General features: G+C 32.2%; 1 protein-coding gene across 1 annotated transcript in view; it reads left to right on the forward strand.

Annotated features, from left to right (window-relative positions):
* Nucleotides 1–24,408, forward strand: part of LOC108908470 — a 462,859-nt gene that overhangs the window by 268,766 nt on the left and 169,685 nt on the right. Inside the window, exons 5-6 of the mRNA XM_018712513.2 lie at nt 8,411–8,633; nt 15,016–15,180. Of these exons, the coding sequence (XP_018568029.1) occupies nt 8,411–8,633; nt 15,016–15,180 (388 nt within the window). The remainder of the gene's footprint in view (nt 1–8,410; nt 8,634–15,015; nt 15,181–24,408) is intronic.

Consider the following 24,408-nt stretch of genomic DNA (forward strand, 5'->3'; position numbering starts at 1 on the left):
ATATCGCAGGTCAATTTTTGATACGTTTTTTGAAAGAGCCATCTTCACCCTAAAGTTCCTGAAAAAAAAAATAATTTCTAGCGGTCATACAATCATAATTATGTCAACTACTAGAAGTGACGAAACATAAGAAAAAAAATGAAAAGTCGATTATCTCGAAAACTATTAATATTTTAATAGGGATCATAACCAACAATCTGACGCCGAAAAAAAGTGGCAAACAAAAAATACCCATCACTATATCACGCAAGTCATTTCCCTCTGTTAACGTTTCGAAAAATGATTTGTTTTCGTTTTCAAAATTACAACTGACGTTAGTTTGACAATAAATTTTGTTTTATTATCTACCTCCGGAAGGATATCACGATAGTTGTTCTATTATTATTTACATCCTCTTTCAGTACTTCGTGATTCATTTAGTAAATTTTGAAACATTGCCAAAAATCGAGACAATTTGATATTACAATATGCCATAGGTAAATTGAATAGTGAGCTACCAAAACAAACGACTGGATAGTTAAATAAACAAACACGCATTATGTCTGTTATATTTAGAATGGAAATACCTAGTTTAATAGTAGGTTCTCATAAATAAAAGAACATGATTTGTCTCCTTTATCTTGATATATGATCTAGTGAGATTATATTTAATATTTCTCTCTTAAAATTACAATTTACCTTAATTGAAAAAAGTCAATTCAATTTTAGAATCACACATCAATGTTTATTTATGCGCATATTATCAAAGGTAATGTTCGATACAATTATTTATTAGTAGAGAGCGGACAATGAGTGTCTTTAACCCGAAGAATAGGTCAAATTTTGGTAGAGATGTGTACGCGTTCAAAAATGTATTGTGTATAAACTATGCAAAATATAATTATTATGTATAGCAAATATATCGTATTATCCTCGCGAAGAATTGTACCCTTTATTTAAAATTCATAAATCATGTGAACAGGTTAAATAACGAGAAAATAATTAAGTTAATTTAGTTCTAAAGAAATGAAATGACACTCGCGCCCATCTCTAGTCCATCCGTCGACATCGGTTGCGTTTATCGAATTCCTATTGGTCAGAATTCAAACTGCAGCCCTGTTATGAATGGAGCGTGAGTTGGACTATTCTATCATGTGCGTCGCCTGAGGCTATTCGTTACATTGATTCCTAATTTCCAATTATAAGAATGACACTATTTTTAACCGAACTTCATTTAATAAATATGTAGTATACAATTTCTGATTTTCTAAATATTTTATAACGCCTAAGAATGTATGTACCGTGGAATTTTCGTGAATTATCACGTACATTTCCGATGCATACCCGACACGCCACTGCGTCATGGATAATGTATCTAGGTTTATGAATGACATATCTATGTTCAAGGTTAAAGACACAAATTGTCCGCTCTCTGTTTATTAGTATGTAAGTATTGTAATGTTTTAGAGAAATTTGTATAGCGCTCACTGGCTAAAACATATTTCTTTAATTATTACTTTTCATACAGTATACTCTGTGGTGATGCATGTATTGGAATCTCGGAAATAGAAAAACCGAGGAAAATTTCAGATTATTCCATTATGTACCAATTTAATGGCGTACACAAGCAGATTCTATCCGTTTGTTTTGAAATGCGTAAATTTTTTATCACGACAACTTTAGCAAATCATTTTACTGCGAATAAGAAAACAGAAAAGTACAAAGAAAATGGTGATGATTTAGTAACGTTAAAACGGAAATATTCTTCTTCTTCTACTACTAGTGGCTGGTTCTAGTCAAGACCCATAGTACCGCGGCCTTATCAGGCCTATTTGGTCCAATTAAACGGGCTTTTATATCACAATTTTGGTCAACTTGCCTGAATTTTTTATATATACATAATAACATAATAACAATAAGTGACCGTAATATCCTAAAAGGGGTAAGAGCTAGAAAAAAGTTTCTTATAAAAGTCTACATAAAAATGGTCTATTGACTTTTTCTTGTACTATTAAAATTAACAGAGTTAAAGAGACTAGAAATTAAGGGATGATTTCAGAAATTTAAAAAATCATAACAAGCAGAAAAATGAATGAATTCAATCTACTTTAAAAAATGTAAACCTTCTTTTCAGAGAAATAGATATATTTTTTCATTTTTAAAAAAACCCAACACTCCCATCATCAAAAAGATCCATCTGGTACATGCAACTAAAAATGTAGTAAGTAAAAATTCAGTGTAGGTACTCTGTACAGTTGTGATTATATATAACAAAACATCTACCATTGTCTCTTCTAAATACAACAAGAGAAGCAAAACATCAAAAGAACTTGGACAATAGGCGCAAAAGCCGCTGCTAACTATTACGAAATTTTTTGTCATAAAAATAGATACACCTCTCCGTTAAAATATTGCAAAATAACAATATGTTTGTATTATATGTGCTCAGTTTTGGTATTTGATATAATAGTAATTTATAATTAAATCTTACAGGTGCAGATTAACATCCACCTATATTGCAGAAAAACCGACATATTTATTCTTTTATTTTGGTGCACTATCTAGATGTTTAAATATGCAACGTTTTTATCGTAAAATCAATATTCGCGCGCCAAGGAATTTTATCACCCAAGAAAAAGTAAATTGCAAACGCTTGCCTGAAGGAAGTTTCATAAATTTTCTGATAGAAGTTCTATCATAACGGAAATGTTCATGTAAAGGTCTTCCCCAAGAGATATTTTTTATAGCATTCAACAAATCATTAGAGATACGTTAAATTGTGGTTATTTAGATTCGTCTTAACGTGAAAGGTCGAATTTTATGATAAAGACATTTGGTGGTAGGTACATGGAAACACTTTACCCTTAAATGAATTTCTAGCCACGTTAAATTACATCATAGTGAATTTATTTTAAGGAAGTTTTTCAACATGTCTTTCTGAAATTATTAGTGTAGAATTTTTCAGACTTTTCTGCTTTTATAAGTTATAAGTTATTCGCGAACTTGAAAGAAAGAAGACTTAATTCTTCACTGTCACAAAGTTGGCGGACTTCTTAATTTAGTGGACTGAGTTTGAGTTCTTATAAAAATATGTTACTAGTAGGATGAAGCCATGATTTTTTGGTTCAGTTGTATTCAACTACCTAGTTATAATGTAAAATAAATATCAATATCTACCTAATATAGACAATATAATTAATTTATATTTTTACATTAGTTAGTCTGAAATACGCATTGAGATAGTTATTTCGCTGCAAAAGTAGTAAAAGAAATGATGTAGTTTTTCATATCACATTTTTTCTTTATATACCGTAAGATATGAGTATTATCTATAATAGCAACATACAGGGTGTTAATTAAGTATGTGCAATAAATTCAACAGACGATTATTTGAGTGATTTTAAGACAAAAAGTCCATATGAACAGATGCTTCGTTTTGAAAGTGTCAAACTTTTGTAAACAAAATTGCTGTTCCGTAAATATCTTAAATACCCTTTACCCAATTCTGTTGTAATTTGGCAGTGTTATTTGTAGTGCTAATTTAACCCTAACTTGATTAGATTTATTACGTCCAGTGGCGTCCCGAGCGGTACCTTAACGAATATTTTTGACAAAAAAAATGTAAGCTACTGACTTTTTTGTAATTTTTATATATATGTTTTTTGGATTAAGCAACTAAAAATACAACTTTTTGTCTATCGAATTTTGTTCGTATCTTGATTTAATTTTCGGAGAAAAACAATAAAATACACTGAATTGCATATCCCTGGACAACACAAAAATAGGAAATAATCATAAAAATATTCGTATTCGTATATGATCCAGAAACCAAGCGCCAATGTACCGAGAGTAAGGCGCCAGAAAAACCAAAACCCGAAAAATCTCGTTTGGAGAAAAGCATACAATGTTGATTTGCTTTTACGATCCTAAAGAAATTATCCACAAAGAATTCGTTCCACCAGATCAAACCATTAATGCATAATTCTATCTTGGCGTTTTGAAGCGTTTACTACATCGTAAGTATTCATTGTATTCGGACACAATACAGCGCAGAAAGAAGTTGCAAGACAATGCGCCAACGCATCGATTAACACTTGTGACTGATTTTTTAACTAAAAATCGCATTTTAATTGTTAGTCACTCCCCGTATTTACCTGATTTGGCATCGTGCGACTTTTACCTTTTCGGAAAAATGTATTTACTGATGAAAGGAAAGCATTTTGTGGACGTAAAAGCTATCCAAAAGGCTTGTACTGACATCCTGAAGAACATCCTGGCCGACGATTTGAAACACCCATTCTAGATCGTGCAGATCCCTGTATCGAGTCGGAAGGGGGCTATTTTGAATAAAATAAATCAAAAAACTTTTTGTTGTTCATATTTTTAATATGTCCTGTTTATTTTGGAACTATAGAATAACTACCGAAATATCCCCACATTGAATAAATCAGAGATAAGGAAGGAAGATAAATTCAACAAAGTTCTTAAAGCAAAAGCTTTTAATCTTCAGAATTAAATAGTATTCATTTCTAAATTGTAATCAGAGTTCACTCATCTTAATTTTGGTAAAAGCTGCTTTGACTTTATTACCTTTCAGTTTCACAGTGCCTCTTCTAAAGTTACAATATTTCATGGCAGTAGATTCGGTATCTCAGACAATTACAGAATTCTGCAATAGGATATTAAAAGGGGTGAGAATAATGTGAGCATTAAAAACTCTTATTTCAAATTTGGTAACTAATTGTTTAGTATTACTAGACTAAGTTGATATACTATTTTCTTGAAATGTCTTTATTGAAACCACAGTTCAGTTTTGCTCTAAACTGACTTTCATGCAGACTATCCTAGTGAATACGTGTAGAAATTCTACAACACTATATTTAATATATCTCTATTTTAATGACATTTAAATAAAAAGTCGTTTCTGTTTGAACAGGCTAGAGCGTGTATATGGTCCCGTGTAAAATTGAGTACTGAAAAACAAATAAATCATTATTCGTAAGAACATAAACATATAGCACTTCATTAAATCGAGAATCTATATGTGACTTATACTTACCATATTTTTCAGCTATCGTAGTTGTTCACAATGCCACCACAACATTCTAAATGAATATCTAGAATGTGAATTGTCTCGTACACACTTAAAAATTCCTAGTATCATTCTAATTTTCTAAAGAGCGGCTAAAAGTTTCATATAAAAAATAAAGAAACATCTTGCAACAAAATGTGCAATGTAGAAATTAAAAAGTCCACAAATAAGTCAATAGCGAAATCTGAAAAATACTGTACCCATGATTCAGTTTTAAGTGCGTTTTTTTAATCGTCTTCATCTTTCAAATTTAAAAATAAGTTACCAAATTTGTTTTCATACTCTCGAAAATCGTATGAAGCTTACTTACATTAATCTTGGGTCTCTCAATCTGTAAGCAATAATTAAGTAAACAATGTGTACTTGTCTCATACAAATCAGAAAAATTTTCTTACATAAAATGTGATTCTAATTTAAAATAATTACCAAAAGCCTTATTGTACTTTTGCTGTAGTTCCTACGTCAAGATATACTCGATGTGATTTTTTTTAACTATTTCTAGAGTAGTGGTTACTTCTTTTGAGAAGACTAAACTGAAAGCAATGAGTAAAATAAGTCTCAAATAGTCCGAAGAGATAGAAGATCGAATTCTGACGCCTGTGTGTAAAAGTAAAACAAGTAAGGTTCAATATGATTCAATAATAAGAAACATCAATATTGTTTCTCATTCACTTCAATAACGCTAAATAAAGATTTACATAATATGTACAATAATAATTTAGACAATTAAAACGCTATGCTAAATTATTACACCACAAATGAATCTAAGTTTGTGGTCTACTTAGATCGCTAACACAATTCACTACACCCTCACAGTACCAATAGGGGTAACCATGTGATCAATTTCATTAGCTTAGCAAAGCAGATTGGTGAAAATTCACACTTTTATCTTAGGGTCTTAGGGCGAGTCGAGAGAATCGCACCAAACTCCAGGAGTGGAATCTACTCGTCAAAATAATAAGAAAAAACTCAAATGTTATGCGATTTTCATTTGTTTTAATAAAATATTGATATTCTATTAATTATAGCGTTCTTTGATTAAATGTTTAAAAATACCACCATTGACCTTTAAACATTTTCTGCTTCATGTACGAAGGACATTTGTAACTCTCGTGATGTTGCATGCCTTTCTTACTGTCGTATTGATGATACCTACGTCGAATTAGTGCCTCCAGAGTGTTCATTCTAACTTTGTATACTTTATATTTGAACAAGTCCTATAATCCTATAACCCTATAACAGTAATCTAGTGCTGTGAGGTCTGGAGATCTTAGAGGCCAACTAATAGGACTACCGCGACCAATCCAACGCCCTGGAAACTTCTAGTTCAAATATAGCTTTACTGGATGAGCGAAATGTGCACTAACTCCATCGGGCTGGTTGTACATTCGCATTCTCATGTTTATGGGAACATCCTTGAGTAGTACATGAGATTTTTTAAATAAATTAAGTAGTGGTCTCAGGTGAGTCGATTCTCTAAAATGAAAGAACCAACAATTGATAATACCACACCACATATTTGCGAGTGATGCGTGAGGATTTTCGTCTGACCATGCATAAGAGTTCGTGTATTAGTTATGCCGTCACGGGTGAATCTTGATTCATCCGTAAAAGTATGCGGGATACAAGATGATTATTATTGATTCATCGACAAAACTCAATACGCTTATCACAATCTTCCGGTTATTGGTGTTGTACTCTCTGTGCATCGTACGGATATAAGCCTTGCTCGTGGATAGTTTATATTACTTTTTTTTTCAGAAATGCTCAGTTGAGTATCAATTCTTCGTAAGCTGGTAATTGCTTCATCTTCTACTAGACCCAGAATATTTTCTACTTCTTTTAAATTTTGTCGACGGGCTAGTTCAAATGTTATACTAGCACTAATAAAACTCTGATAAAGACATTTCTATCAGGATATCTGCTATGTGGAAACCCTCAACAGCAGCATTAGCATTCCCATTACAAAAATCATATTTGCGTACTCAAAATTTGAATAAGTACTTGGCATTTTGTAACTCTTAGATAGTACGACATTGCGACATAAAATGACACTGACAAATATCCTGCTTTTGAATTTGGAACATGACATACTCTGATTTCAAATTTTAAAAATTTGTAATTATGCTATAACAAATGAAAATCGCATAACAGCATTTGAGTTTTTTCTTATTATTTTGACATGTTGAATCCATTCCTGGAGCTTGGTCCGATTCTCTCGATTCATCCTGTATTTACATCAAATACAGGGTGTCCCGAAATTCATGCAACAAAATTTGGTAACAGATTCTTAAGACAAATTTAGGGGACCCGTATTTTTTATTTTTGCCAAGTGGCCTCCTCTTTCGGAGTTATAGCTCCCTGAAGTCCGCCCCTAAGAATAATCTTTTTTTATATCTCAGAACCCTGTTATACGAGAATCACTAAATTTGGTACACAGGGGTTTTATGACATGTGGAATCTGATGGTGTTACGTTTTTTGACGGAAACCCCTTAAGATAATTTTTCGTGGGCCCCCTTGTCTTTGGAGCCAAAAAAATTTGGTCGCATATTTAAATTTCTTAAAAATTATCTGTCCACTAGAAAGTTTCTAAAAAAAATTAGAAACTTTTTGACTGTTTATACTTTTTTCGTAAAACGCAATGTTTTCGAGAAAAATATCAAAGTGTGATCGAATGCATATCGTGATTCGCCATTTCCCTCAAAAACATCAAGTTTTACGAAACAAATATCAAGAGACAAAAAAGTTTCTAAATTCAACGGCTTTCTAGCTAACTAATAATTTAAAAAAAATCAAATTTGCGACCAAATTTTTCTGGTTCCAAAGACAAGGGGGCCCACAAAAAAGTGTCTTAAGGGGGTTTCTCGCCAAAAAGCGTAGCAGTGTGAGATTCCACATGTCATAAAATCCCTTTGTACCAAATTTACTGATTCTCGTACAACATGGTTTTGAGATATAAAAAAGACTTCTTAGGGGCACATTTCAGGGGGCTGTAACTCCGAAAGACGGGTCCCCTAAATTTGTTTTAAGAATCTATGACCAAATTTTGTTGCATGAATTTCGGGACACCCTGTATAGTAAAAATACATAAAATATTAGGAATACATTGTAAAATGCAGTAAGAAGTAACAGTACACTGAAAAAAAAAGAACATAATACACTCAAACGCATAATTCTACCCAGCCTATGAAATATATTTAATTCTTTTACACATTTTGTAAGTAAATTTCTAACATTTTTATATCTAAAATATATATTAAGATTATTTTTTTACTTCACATCCTATAGATAACTCCAATTTCTGATTAACACTTTTTGATTTACATTTTCTGTTCCAGACCCGCCTGCCCGAGTTCTTTATTCCATACATGGGAGACTCTTTTGCAAGAGGTCGAGATCGACTCGCAGGCACTCGGAGACATCGCCTCCATCTTGGGGAGACAAGTGTCGCGACCGCTACTCGAAAGGTCCTTTCACAGGAAAATCCAGTCCAGAAAAGTATTCACGCAGCGGGAAAGTTACGAGACCATCATTGCCAAGACGGAGGAGAAGCTGGCCAAGGTAATTAGTTTTACTATTGCACGTTTAATTGGAATATTTTTAGGCTCGCGTTAAAAATATAATTAACAGGGACAACACATGTTTGTATTCTAATATTGTGCTGCTGTTTACGATAAAATGTTTTTCTACTCGTATATGCGATAGTAGGAATTTTTTCATGGCTTACTCGATATGGCAGTGACAATTTTTCTCTCTTAAATCCAACAGTTACGAGGAACTAAAATGAATATTTGAAATTTATGGTTTTCCTAAAACTATCTCCATCAACTTCGACTTGCTATATACGTAATCCATTTTTGACATTTGAAAAACTAATGTAAACACTATCGCAAAAACATTAATATTATAATCGGATTTCAGTATTCGAAATCGCACAACGCTAATGACGCCAGAGACTACAGTTCTATATATCTTGACTCAATTTTTCATAACGCTTCTATTCCCAAATTTTTTTGGATAAGTTGTGAATCACCCTGCATTTAAATTCTAAAATAAAGTGATATAATTTTCCTTGACAAATGTTGTTTATCTGCAAACAACTAAAAAATAATTAAATATTTACTGTTATCATTTTTAATTAAAATCAACATAAACTTATACAGAGTGGTTCAAAAAAGTACCGCTACTCTTGGGATAAAATTATTGGAATAATATGTTACGTTTAAAGCTAGTATACAGTACGAATGTTAAATTAAGAAAATTTAAAATACAACATTGTGGAAAATATGTTTTAGTAAATATTTTCACATTACATACGCCGTCTTGTAGATATAAATTATAGAATCCAATATTATTAAAATTTAGGTAATACAATAAAAGTAATACGTACATTTTGTGGAATTACATGAAACTACTTTTTATACGTGATTACAATGTAATAGAGCACAATAATATAGTATTTTTTGGTTAAATTCAACCTTTCTTCTACACTCCTAGTCAATAATCTAAACACTCTGTGTGTATATTTAAACAACATTTCTAATAAAGGAATATACTGTTCATTCTCGGATATGCAATCGGGAAAAATTACAAACGTGATATTTTTCAAATAGTTACCATTTGAAAATATTATGCAGGGCCTTCACAAATAATTACATAAAAATTATCAAGGTTACATTAAAATACAACATTTTGTTTCGCTAGCTGTGATTGGTGTAATTATTCACGACATTTCCTTCAACCAATGAGCGATCGGATTATCTTGAGCGCAGACTCAACGGTTTGTCATTGTTCATTGTAAACGAATCATTAATAGTGATGACGCCAGGATCTAGGAAATTTATCGTTACCAATAGGTACCAATCGTACAATGTTGGGTTGCCTAAGTTCGGGGTCACGTGGCTTTTAAACATTTATGTAAGCTATGTAGCTTGAATATTCAGTTTACCCAATACATTCCTCTTTTATCAAATAATTCAGAGACCTTTTAAAATCGTCTGGTAATACCTATCCCACCACACCATATCTCTCGTAAACAAATCACAGGGACACCCGATTTGAAAATATATTATTCACTTAAACTAGAATCCACGAAAAGAAACATCAGTTTTGAAAGAAATCCTCAGCTCGAGAATAATTACAAGTATTTGTTTGAATTGGACTCCTGCCAACAGAGTTATCGCAACCATTTACATGGACTTGAGAGGAATGGAGTGTCTCCCAGCACTGCCTCAAAATGAACTAGATGTACTCCTATCAGTTCTTATTAACATAAATAGACCTAGCCTGGCACAGAATTAAGCCTCATCTAGCTACTCTGCGAATAGAATGGGATACATATCTGGCGCAGGTCGCACAGACCCGCATTCAAAATTAAGGCCTATCTGTGTAGAAGATCACGCATTATCTGATTAATAATGAAATAGTGGTAGTAATATTTCTTGTTAAGTACGTATTAAACGGTGTACCTATTATTATAGTCAATAAATTCACAGTTGAACGCTTGGTATTGGTTAAATTTATTAAATTAGAAACAGAATAATATCAACCATTTGCAGGATAAAATAATTACACTTAAAACTGCTACGGCTGCTACTATTAAGTTGAGATCTGGTAAGCGTAAGATTTAAGATATAGGTGCTGAGAATCTTATTATTTCGACAAGAAGGTATTTTTACAGTGATTACAATAAAAATTGCAAAATTTCAGTTTTCAAGATTTCCTTGTTTATCTAAAATTATAATGTCCTAAAAATCAGCAGGTTGAAGCGTCAGTAACGAAGAATTCCAGTTTGAGGTATATTATAACAAGTGACAGTAATTTTTTGTTCAACCCAAGCCAAGGGTGAAAAAGATAAAACAAAGGGGTTTTTCAAGATAACTCAAAAGTGGTAAGGGCTAGAAGAAAAAGTATGCAATTCTACATAAAAATGGCCTCTTGACTTTTTCTTGTACTATTAAAATTAACAAAGTTAGGGACGCTAGAAGTTAAGATTTCAGAAATTTAAAAATTAATGAATTTTTTTTCAATCTACTCTAAAAATTGTACCCTTTCCTTTCTGAGAAATAGATATATCTTTTAATTTTTAATAAGAAAGTTCAACAATTTCAAATTTTTTATCGTTAATTTTAATGATTTAAAACTTTTTCTATGCCATTCAATTGATTATTTAAAATAATGAAAAGTCGCCTTCGAATTTTTTTTACGTTTGTTTTTTAGACACAAATTTATTTACTTCTTTATCTTTTGAATTTTATTTAGCTCCTACACACTGCCAGGACAAAGATAAAAAATCACGTTTGCTTTGTCGCGCTCATGGTACCGAAGTGGATATTTACGGGGGGAAATACACCCTCAAAGTTCGTCCCCCAAAACAGTTTTTTCTAAATATCTGGGATTCTAATCAATATTTTGAAATGAAACGAAAGGAAATTACTTATTATAAAAAACAAATATTTCGCAAGTGATTCCGTGTTTGGAGGTTGCTACCCTTATTTTTTTTTCAGAAAAACTATATTTTTTATTTATAAAAAATTCATATCCTCAACTCAAAAAGAATTAAAAATATGATTTATATAAACAAATTGACAAAATTAAATTGACCTGTTTCGGGGTTTTCGTTAAAATCTCTGTTTAGGGGGTGAACGACAACTTTAAAATTGTTATGACTTTCTTATTAATAATTAAAAATTATATCTATTTCTCTGAAAAGAGAGGTTACATTTTTTAGAGTAGATTGAAATAAGAATTACAAAATTCATTCATTTTTCTGCTTGTTATGATTTTTTTAAATTTCTGGAATCTTCTCTTAACTTCGAGCCTCCCTAACTCTGTTAATTTTAATAGTACAAGAAAAAGTAAGAGGCCATTTTTATGTAGAATTGTATGGTTTATAACTTTTATAAGAATTCTTTTTCTATTCCTTATCTTGAAAAACCCCTTTGTTTTATCTTTTGTCACCCTTGGCCGGAGGTTGTCTGACTGTCACTTATTGTTATAATATACCTCAAACTAACTCATATCAAAAATTCAGGCAAGTTGACCAAAATTTCGATTTAAAGGCTTATTTAATTGGAATATAAGTTCTTAATTTAATAAACGTATTATTTGATAGTAGACAGCAAGTAACCGATATGTACTCTATTCCCCAACCCACTACTTTGCCACTAAGCATCCTACCCGCAGGATTCAAATGAATTCAATTTACCTGTATTAAATCCGTGTCTTTCAAATATGGATTATGATGACGACTTCTTCTTTCGGTTTCCAAATCTTTGTGATATTATGAATCAGAAGCAGTTTTTGAAATGCCTCAATGATGGTTCAATAATGAACTCATACTTTGTCTTCTTTGGTCTTTGACACACTTTGATTTAACATGTTTTTTCTCACTGCACACGTTTTGGCATGTTCATCATTTAGTTGACTATCATCTCGGGCAACATCCTGTCTGTACTGTTTATCTCTGGTTTTCTTTTATGTAGCTGTTGTTTATGTTACTCCGATGTGTGTCCCCTGGATCGTAAAACGTCTTGACTTCTAACTACTCCATAATGTCCTGCGGGGTTATTGGATACGTTGAGTGAACTAAATGGGCTACATTGGCTTCATGCTGTTGTAAACTCTCATTTATCCTTTGAGTTATGCTTTTTAGATCTGCTTGGTACCTATTGTTAGTACTATATTAACAACCAAATTCCATCTCTGCGTCGTCATAATTATTGTATAATGCCCCTAAAATTTGTAAAACTTCTAAGGATTTACCTTTCAGTAATTTTACTAGGGCTTCAGCTTATTCGCTGTCGGTCCAGTTATTAACTTTTGCCGCGGCATCAAGTTGTTCCATGTATCTTTGTCAAGAAGATTTATCATCACTGTCTATCCTATATCTGTCCTATGTCTGTTTTGGTATTATTTATCCTTCTGATCTTGATCATCTAATTGTTTCTAAATATCATTATTCATACCCCCTCTAATTGATTTCTCACCTTAGTAATTGAATCATTCATATACGCTTTATTAGATCTTAATGCAGCATGTGTCCAGCATTCATATTTAATCTTATTGTTAGTGCATCCTGTTTGATCTTTATTGCCCTCATCATTTCCATAAGCTCTTTCATTGATTTTTCCATTTGTGCTACTTTAGATCTTGTGCTCACTGGCATTCACAAACTAACAATCCTCCGAATTTCCTATAATTAGCGCAATTTGTATACAACATTTTACAAACTATGACAACTTTTACAAAAACAAAATTACAATTTAACTTTCAAAAACTTTCTCTTGCGGATTAGCGCTACGCTCTTATACATTTCATTGTTTTCACAATGAGCACGGTATTTTGCACACGCCGTGTGCTAAACATTTTGCACACGGTTATGTCATCTTTGCACACGCGTCTCCAGATTGTGATTTTTGTTTGATGTTGTCACCCAAATTATGCAATGTTTCAAGTTGGCTGAGTTTCATAGCGGCTCCTTTATTTTGTTGATTAGATACTTCAAAAATTGTTGAATTCCCGAAGTTTGGGTGTGAAAATGTGTGATTTTGAAGAAATTTTACAGAAAGCACGCGAAATATGTTCGAAACTGCTGCCCACAAAATCCAGAAGCAGGTATGAAGCTGAGTTAAGACGATTTATGGACTGGCGACTAGCCAAAAATGTCCAAACTTTCTCAGAAAATGCAGTAATGGTGCATTTTGAAGAACAATCTAAGAAATATAAATCTTCGACGTTGTGGACGATTTTTTCAATGCTCAAGTCAACGTTAAGTGCCAATCACAACATAGGTCTTGGAAGCTATAAAAAGTTGCAAGTGCTAATCAAACGAAAATCCGAAAACTACGTCCCAAACAAGTCCCTAATCCTCACAGAAGATACGACAAATATTTACTTATAAAGACGGTGGTGGCAGTTGGACTATCTGGGGCATGTCGAAGGGAGGAATTATGTTATCTCAAACTAGAAGACACCAAAGATTTCGGCAGTGCTATGCTGATTAAACTGAAGAATACAAAAACAAAGGTACCAAGGTGTTTTACAATTACAGGAAACCTTTACACTATCTTAAAAAAGTACTGTGCTCTTCGTCCTCCTAATCTGAAGACAGGCAGGTTTTTTTTAAACTATCAAAACGGAAAATGTTCAAGCCAAAACGTTGGCATCAACAAAATTGGAAACATGGCTAGGGAAATCGCCAAGTTTTTGATGCTAGAGAATCCAGAAAGTTACACGGGACATTGTTTTCGGCGTTCATCGGCCACAATTTTAGTCAATTCTGGCTCAAATCTGCTTGCCCTCAAACGCCATGGAGGGTGGAAATCCAGTACAGTTGCCGAAGGCTACGTTGATGACTGTTTGAGAAATAAAATGGAAATTTCGAAAAAGATAGTTTTCAGTGTCTCCTGCTGCCACAGAATCAGAACAACGATCGTCTACTGGAATACAACAAGAAAACAACGACCGCAAGCTGAAAAACTGCACTAAAAACACGACACCGAAAATATTCTCTATTACCGAAAACAAGGTGCACAATAATACTGCTTTTCCCAGCGTAACCTTGAAGGAATGTTCAAATATTAAATATTAGTTTCTTTTGTTAATGCGTTAGCAATTTTCTTAATAAAAACGAGTTAAATTAAAAGTTGTATTTAATTTATTTTGTTAATGCGTTGGCAATTTTAGTAATAAAAACGATTTAAATTAAAATTTGATTTTTGTGGTCTCTGTTTGCAGTCATATAAAAAGTATCGTAAAAAACTAGTTTGAAAACCTCTGCACACTCGCTCGACTTGTGGACCTCCCCTTCGGCTCGGCCCACCAATATGTCTCGCTCGTGTGCAGAGTCGTTTTCACACTTTGTTGTTTAATATACTATTAAGTCACAACCACGTCACAACCTTTAACTCATTTACTTACGTTTCTCTCTCTTTTGTTCCAGTGTCGTCAAGAATACAAGAACGCTTACTTGTCGTACTTAGCTGCGCCATCCACTGAAAGTCTGAGTGCGTATTTCAACACGCACAATGCCTACATTCAACAATTACACGCTACGAACGGCATGATGGAGGAATATGGAAAATGTACTCTACCGTCTTTACTACAGGTAATTGGTGCTTGTGTTTCCTTTTTAAACGAATTAGTACGCTGCTGGTCTCCTTATTTCTTTCTATATAAAATGAAAAAGTTGCTATGAAAGGGTAAAACGTTTCTTAAGCTTATTTTATAATTGATTAGTTCTGAGCTTTTCTTAAATGAAAAACTCTTTACGTAAATATTTGGAAATAATATTGCAGCTAGTAATTTAATATTTCTAGTTTGAAGAACAAGAATACCAAAAACACTTATTCAAATGACATACCAAAAGTTAGTTGTGGTTATTTTTTGAAGACATATAAATATAATGTAAATATTATTTAATAGTACATACGTGGCTTCTTAGGAAATATATTTTAATAGTTTAGCGGCGATTGGCATCGACGTAATAAATATTAGCTAATTCCGTATTCCTAATCTCGAGTACATGTCGAATTTCACTCAACTTCCAAATTCCGAATAGAATTTGTCACCCCGTTTCAAATCTAACCGCCGAAACAGACCACAAAGCCCCAAACCGTTTCAAACACCCCAAGTCGTAGCAGATGAGATCTGGAAAGCCAGATGTTGTTGGTAGAGCGACTGCCAATGACTCTCACAAGAGGAAATTTCACACCAGAATTTCTATGAAAACATCATTAATGCCACGACAATAGCTAGATTCCACGACGGGGCAAATCAGCAGCCATAAATCGACCAAATCTGGAGAACCCGTACCGAAGAGCACTCCTTAGGAACTGGCAGGACCATCGTGAAGCGGAATCGAACGTCAACTTTGGGATCTCGCAGTTCTATAACCAGGACAGAAGTCTGACCAGTGTCTGTACACGTCTAGAATTCAAGCGAGTTCATTGTCTTTCGATAACTTGCGTATTTAAGAATACATAAGTCTCAAGAATATACTGAAGGTTCAACAAGTCCAAAAAAATATATCGAAAAACTAAATAGTTTCTTCCGAACTTTTACATATTACAATTTTTTATACAGGGTGTCCCGTTTAAAACTCCCCAGCTGGATATTTCGAAAACGGAAAAGATAAATGATTTCTGAAAAATCCACTGTATAGTATAGAAGTGTTCAAAATTGCCGCCATTCTCATGGATACATAATTCATATTTTTTTCTAAGTTCTGTATCAGTTGCCCGTAATAAAACATTTCGAGGAATAGATCGCATAAATTTTATTGCACAAGTCAGCCAAGTCTTTAATTTCTGTTTGGTAAATTAGGTTCTTTAGGTAACCCTACAAGAAAAAATCGGGTGGGGTTAAGTCAGGGGTGCGAGCAGGCCACCTTATTGGACCATTGGTGCCTATCCATCGCCCATGAATATTCATGAAGAAAACGTGGTTTGGAAACGTCTGTCTTTGGTCCATCTAGGGTTACTGTCATGCCAGAAATGGCTATTATGTCTATTCAAAATGCCATTTTTTGTAAATCGACTCTCGTCAGTCCCTATAATGTTATTTAAAAACTGGTCGTTTTCTTGAGCCTTTATTTCCATTTCTGCAATAAAATTTAGTCTTCGTAGCATATCTTCGTAAATTATGTAAAAGATGCACTTTGTAAGGATGTATTTCGCTTTAAGATATTATGGACCGATGTTCCGGAAATCCTCGTTTCTTGTTGTATAGCTCGCACCGAGATATGTGGATTAGTTTCAAGCTTACCTAATACCACGGCAGTATTCTATCATGCTTCTTTTTGTTAAAAGAACCACAATGAAGCAAATTCGAGACAAAAGAGAGAAGAGAAAAAGGTTTTATGATCAGGATATCGACGGTTTGGGTAACGTACCTGATAAAGTCTTTCTGCTTCTCTGGAATTTCTACGGCATTTACCGAATATTAAAGCTATGTCGAGCTTTTCTTCATTCGTGTACTGGACCACATTGAATAAATGTCAAATGTGTCAAAGTTGAAGGTGTAGACTGGTAATTATGGTAATAGTAATATGTAATCAACTTTGACACTTCAAGAAAACAAAAGAAGATTCAAGAAAACGACCAGTTTTTAAATAACATTGTATGGACTGACTATGGATATTATTTGTAATTTTTATTAATTTTGCATCGGTTTTTGTTAAATAAATATTACTTTATCTTGATCGAAAAGACTATGATTTGCGTAAACAAGATGAAGTAATTTCCTGTGATATCTATTAGTTAAATAAAATTAATTCATCACTGTTTTATTCAAAGCAATCTAATACGACGAAAATCTGCAGTAGTTATGCCTGAAAACTTAACTTTAAAAAATCTTCCTCCTGGAAAAAATTACCTCAAATCCAAGTATCTCGGAAACTAGTGGCTTTTCCAAAATTGTTTATATCACAAAAGTTGCTTATAATTTCGAGATCTTTCATTTGTGCCACTTTTCAAAACTGCTGTCAACAAAATATGTTTTCGGATTGCAGCGACATCTATACCTGCACTGAGAGGAACGGGATTTGTACTCACAAGTAAAGCCATTTATTGAAATTATACAGTGAATTTTTCAGAAATCATTTATCTTTTTTCGTTTTCGAATCCAGGTGGGTAGTTTTAAACGGAACACCCTGTATATTATTTTTCTAATTTGCTTAGATTTTCTAAAACCCTCGTCAAAAGTCCTATAAATTCACAGAAAATTACGAATAAAAACGCCTCCCTTAACACGATCCACCCACTCTCCAATTTTTGAAAGTCCTTTCGACATATGTTGCAAATACCGCCGACAAGCAAAATTAAAATTTGCCCCACCGGCATGAAAGGCGTGATATAATGAAAATGGCTCTCGAATGCTTTTTACGAAGTTAGTGCCTAAAGCATTTAATGATAATGAAATGACATGTCGGTGTATTCAGCCGCAATTCGCCGGATCCCCGTTTAAATTTATTAGTAGCTGCCATTCCCTTGTAAGTACCCTATATTGGTGTAGGACATTTCCAATTCATTGGATGCCATTAGCAATCCACTTCCGTGGGTCAAAGCCTCATTATCCTGAATTGACATACCTCTTGCTCAATATCCTCACACACGTAATAAAGTTTGATGTTTTCTATATCGCAATTTACTTGTATCGATATTTTACAGCCGTTGCTAACAGCATCCGAGGAAATACTGAAAACTTTCAAATGACAATAAAAAGTTGCACAAAATATCTCTCAACATCTTTCGAACATAAATTTTTAGACCTAATTACAGTAACGAAATATTTTATACAATATTTCTTATGAAAATATGAATTTATAAAACAAAGGTAATAATTTTCTTTCTTTATTTTTTGGGTATTTTGCCACCTGTGAAAAATTTAGAAATTAGTATCAGTCAATGGTCATTTTTATAAAAATAGTTTTGCGTAAAAAAATCATACAGAAGAAAGCAGACAAATACAAAATACAACAAATACATCACTTTATATCGCGCCCTTTAAAAAGTTGTTGATGTTTGGAAAATCTGTTTTCGTCTTCTGAATTTATTATAACTTAATTTTGGTAACTTTTTAATAAGACAATATCTTAACAAAATTAATAAGTTAAAAACTAAGTGATTATTCCTTAAATTTAACAATTCCATTTGACAAGAATTAAAGCGAATTTTTTGCGAAATTCGTTCACATCGTTTGTAATTATATTACAGAGATAATAGATTTATTCCATTTTATTGGAAGAACGAGTCATGAATTCATAATATAACTTACAATTCAAATTATTTTCACTGACATAAAACTTAGAGTAGGTATACAATGTAAAAGAATCGATGTGAGTGAAAGTAATAAAGATTCAGAGTAAATCCATTGAGTCAAATTATTGACTACATTTTCACTCAATATTGGGCATTTTGATCATTTTACTCATTTGTGATTATACTTAAACTAAAACTGAGTACTTTCACTCAAATTTATGTACTCCTTAAATAAATTCTTCACGTAAACTCGTATTTGGTGCACTTGTACCTAAATCAGAGTAAATGTCCTCATTACATTACATAAAACTACACAAGCTTCTAAGAATAATTTTGGAATAATCATGAAATTAATAAATAGACAAATGTATAAACGAAGAATACTAGTGTTACATTCACTAGTGTTAAAAATAAATAAAAAATAGAAATAAGATTTATTTTATTACATAATTCACATTACTACATATTATTATTATTATTATTATCAATGTCGGCCACTGTTTTAATCTTGACCTTGACTCTATGGTACAGTAAAAACAAATTCACGATTTTACTTACAATTACTAGTTTCTAAACATTGTTTTAATCATGAGCAATTCTCAAACTGTTTCTTGGTATTAGGTAAATTAGTTTATTTAAAGTTTCAGAACTGCAAAAATGAGTAAATAATTAATATTTTGGTTGTGTTTTGTTTACCATTCAAAAACTTCAAGTTTGTAGATGTCCAAAATATTTTTATTATGTCATAATACCAGTAAAAAGTAAAAACATGCGAAAAAAAATTCCTCTTATGGTCAAGATTACCTTAAAGTGAAACAAATATATTTTATTATATTTTTACTTTCATAGCAGTTATTTTAATAGGATCTAATTGTAAGCAATTTAGAATAGAAGCGATATTTCTTCACTACACCAGTTACACAAGTTTTGTCCAAGGTATAAGACAGTTAACAAGCTGACAATACTTTCAGAATAAGGGAAAAAAAGCAAAGGTATATTTATTTTTTATGTTTATCATTACATTTCCTGAACTTTACACATCCTTTGAATATACAAAAAATTGCGTACGGTACTATACTCCGCAGAATGCTTTTGGGAAACTAGTAACACAAATTAATCATAATTATTTAGTATTTTTACAAGTTCTCCACAAAACACAAAAAGGTGCAGTTCAGTGTTTACATGGATTTAGATGGTATTTCTTGCTCTATCATTGTCTTACTAAAAGTGCGATTCCTTGTCTATAAAACGCCAGCCTTATAAGGACTATTAAACGATATTAATACATATTTCCAAAACGTTCTACTAAATATCACAAACGTATATAATTCCATTATAGGTCGCTACTAATTATGTATTTGCTCCGACAATTTCATTCAATTAACAGTATCGCAGATGTACCTTTGAGAAGAAATTGATTTTAATTAACTAGACTAGAGGATATTATCAGCTGGGACGTTGAATTTCTGTGCTACCGATTTTGCTATCTATTTCACATGAGTACCCCACTTGAAACGTTGTGCTAATGGAAAATGAGAATATGTGGAAAATGTCGCCGAATTTTGAAATTATCTCAATCAATCAACGTAATAATTTATCACAGATATTATTAATTCCAACAGGTTTTTGAAAAAAAAATATTATTACTGCTCTGAAATAAGACTTGAAACCAGTATATGTGAACAATTAATTTATTTTAATAATTATGTAATGCATCAAGAATTATTCTCCTAGCAGTCTTAAAAACACCTTTTGAAGTTAATACATTATTACTTTCATTTGAATTTTAACCAATACAAGAAGTACGTATTTTTTTGCTTAAACTAGGTATTTTTTTTTTCAATTTATGTAGGCTAGTTCAGAAAATTAAACAAGAAAGTTAATTTAGGTTTTATTATTATGCATTAGGCAGTTTCTTACTCTTTTATAACAAATACACAAAATAACTTCATACGAAGTGTATTTAAATGGAAGAAAGTGCCAAATATATTTTGATACAAAATTGCTCCGTTTACAAATTACAGGGTATAAGTTTTTGAGACACGTCACAAATAAGTATCGCAAAGATGTGCGACATAAATTAATTAAACTTGCACTGAAATTACTAAATAAAGTTAAAAGTTTACTTAAGTTGTAGGCAGACTCACAAAACACCCTCACTAAAATCCCAGAACTTCAGCACCGCTATTTTCGAAATTCCGTAAGTTTATTTTATTCACAAATGTATTTCAAAAGATATACAAATAATTTCAAAGAATATAATAATACTGTTTAAAAATGATCATATTATTAACAGATTCTAAGATGGTAAAAGATGGTTTTGACCATTTTTACCTTATTTATATTATTATTATGATTATTATTTTATTAACATGGCATTTAAAGGCATCTCTTGGATGTTAATTTTCTTTCTTAATTTTATATGGGTATATACAGGGTGTTCCACCTAAGAGGGATTCTTCTGTAACTTTGTAACTATAAAATTTATAAAAAAATGTTTTAATGAAAGGAATCATGTGGCCATAATAATAATAATAATCATATAAAAAATATATTTTTAGCTTTACAGGGTGTTCCGTTTCGCGTGGGTGCTACATAACTTTGTTATTTTAAATGAAACACCCTGTATATTATTGAATTTTTGAATTCTTTTGTTAATATTAGGTAGAGTTTATTAAACGTACATGGTGTTTATAACCGTTTTCGAGTTTCAGTTGTTTTTGAAAAAATATCACGATTTCAGCTGTCTAAATGAGGCCAGATAGCGTCTAAACCGTAATATTTAGAAATCTGCAGTTTTCACAGTTCATTTTGGCATAAATTACTCTATCTTGTCATCTGTGAGCAAAACATGTACGTTATTCAGACTCGGAAATACTGAGACCTACATTTAATACTCTTATGAGTTGAAAAACTTTTTTTTTTCAATTGGAATGACCCATATTAATTGTCATGGATGAATACAAAATTGAATGTTCTTTCGACTGATATAAGGTTGTCCCTACTTATCTCTAACAGTTTTCCGAAAAATAGCGTCAAGAAAGCCTTGCAATTATCTGAGTACAACGTTGATACATAGGATTTTACAAAAGCACAGCACAGTACATCCTTATCGCCTCCAATTACACCAAGAGTTATTAAAAGTAGACTTTCAGCGGAGACTGGAGTTTTGTCAGTGGGCACTTGAGATGTTAAATCAAGATGATGATTTTATTAAACGGGTCATGTTCTCCGATGAGACTACTTTTCATAAAAATGATTTCGTTAATAGTCACAATTGCCATTATTATGACACAGTAAATCCTCACCAATTCCGGACAACTCATAGCCAACGATGGTTTTTCAACGTGTGGGGAGCAATTTTGAGAACCCATGTCATTGTACCATTCTTTTTTGACCAGCCTCTAACTGGAGCAGTTTATTTAAACTTTTTAAGAAACACTTTAGAAGATTTGTTGGGTGAAATTTCTTTGGCTACACTTCGAAGAATGCAGATGCAACATGATGGTGCTCCACCTCACAATACCGATGCGGTTCGTCAGGTTTTACACGAAACTTTTCCCAACAGATGGATTGGGCGCGGGGGACCAGTGAGTTGGCCTTCTCAAAGTGTCCAGATATGACAAGTTGCGACTTCTTTTTATGAGGATTTATAAAAAGCAAAGTTTACGTTACACCACCAAATACCGCAAAAGATATGTGACAGCGCATTACAGTAGCATTTCAAGAAATTACGCCAGACTTGCTGACCAATGTTGAACAGTCTTTTAAAAACCGAATTCGTTTGTGTATTAATCAAAATGGAGGACACTTCTAGCAACTTTTTCGGACTTTGGAAAAGAACCTGATTTTTCTGGAAAACTGTTAGAAATAAGTATGGACAACCTTATATCAGTCGAAAGGACATTCAATTTTACATTGACCCATTATAATTAATGTGTCATTCCATTTGAAAAAAAGTATTTCAATTCGTTTTCAGGATTATTAAATGTAGGTCTCAGTATTTCCGAGTCTCAATACCGTACACGTTTTGCTCGCAGATGACAAGATAGAGTAATTTATGTCAAAACGAACTGTTACAACTGCAGGTTTCTAACTCTTGTGGTTTAGACGCTATCTAGCCTCATTTAGAGATCTGAAATTGTTTGTTTTTTTTCTAAAAATACTGATTATCTCAAAAACGGTAAGTTTTAAACACCACGTACTTTTAACAAACTCTACTAATATTAACCAAGGAATTAAAAGATCCAATATTAGACAGGGTGTTCGATTTAAAATAACAAAGTTATGTAGCTGCCACACGAAATGGAACACCCTGTAAAGCTAAAAATATTTCCTTTACATGGCCCACATGATTCTAATCAACTATTAAAACCATTTTTTTATAAATTTTATAGTTGCAGAGTTTCAGAAGAATCCCTCTTAGATGTAACGCCCTGTATATATATATATATATTGTTATGATCGTATGTGTGTATGGTTTTATATGTTAGCGCCAAATTAAATTTTGTTAGTTTTGATATTAATTTTGATTGGATTGGTGTATTGTGTATTGTCTATCTTTGCCCTATCTAGCTCTAGACTCTATCTCCGTAGTCGGTTCTATGTTCTATCAAGAAACCACACCAAGCACAGCTACAAAAACAAAAGGTTTAGTAATAAATGTATTTATTATAAATTTTTTATATATGTCAAAATTTGTCACTCTACCCTCTTAAACACACTAGTAAATATATTTTGAAGTATTTTACAATGTTGATAAAGCCTTATACAAGAAGTTATATTACTAATCTCATTAACTTAAATTTCATGCAATACTGGTTGCATATCTTAATACACTGTAGTAATAACTTCTTGTTTAATACTTATTAATTTTCTCTACTATTAATATTTAATTCTACAAAGACTTGGCCAGTTTTAAATAAATATGAAGTGATTAGATAAATTTACTTGATAGTGAATTGGTGATTTACTAAACGTTTTATATTAATTTTTGTTTTCTGTATTATATATCGTATACGATTTTGTTTTATTATAAGAGGTACCTTTTTATACTTATAATCGTTAAAGATGTGTTGATTAACTTCTCTCCTTTACTTTGTTATCTCGATTCTCTCCTATGCCAATGATATGCGGTTTACTTCCTGTTCTCTTGACTCTCCTACTGGTCTATGAACTCTGCTACTGTTGTTCTGCGTTCTTTATCTCTCCCTGGACCTGGTTAGTGGAGGATCCGCTTGTCTCGAATTTCGTAAATACCTGCTTTCTCCAATTGATTATTTTAATTCCTTGTTTTCTCCTATTTGACTCTTTTTTCCTTTTCTTGCTTCTTGACTGCTTCTATTTCTCTCTGTTTTCTTTTCTTACTTTTAACAACTGTCGTTTTCAAAATTATTTTGTAACTAATCAATAAATTCCTTCCATTTTCTTACTATCTTGATTTTTCTTTTTTCTCTAAAGGCCTTTCCACATATCTTTGAACATGTCCTTTTTCTCTTATAATTCACTTCACTTCACTTTCTCTTATTCACTTATACACCTTATTCTACTTTCTTTACATTCAATTTTATCTTATA

The sequence above is a fragment of the Anoplophora glabripennis genome, unplaced genomic scaffold (assembly GCF_000390285.2).
Source record: "Anoplophora glabripennis isolate ALB-LARVAE unplaced genomic scaffold, Agla_2.0 scaffold240, whole genome shotgun sequence".
In the NCBI taxonomy this organism is placed as follows: domain Eukaryota; kingdom Metazoa; phylum Arthropoda; class Insecta; order Coleoptera; family Cerambycidae; genus Anoplophora; species Anoplophora glabripennis.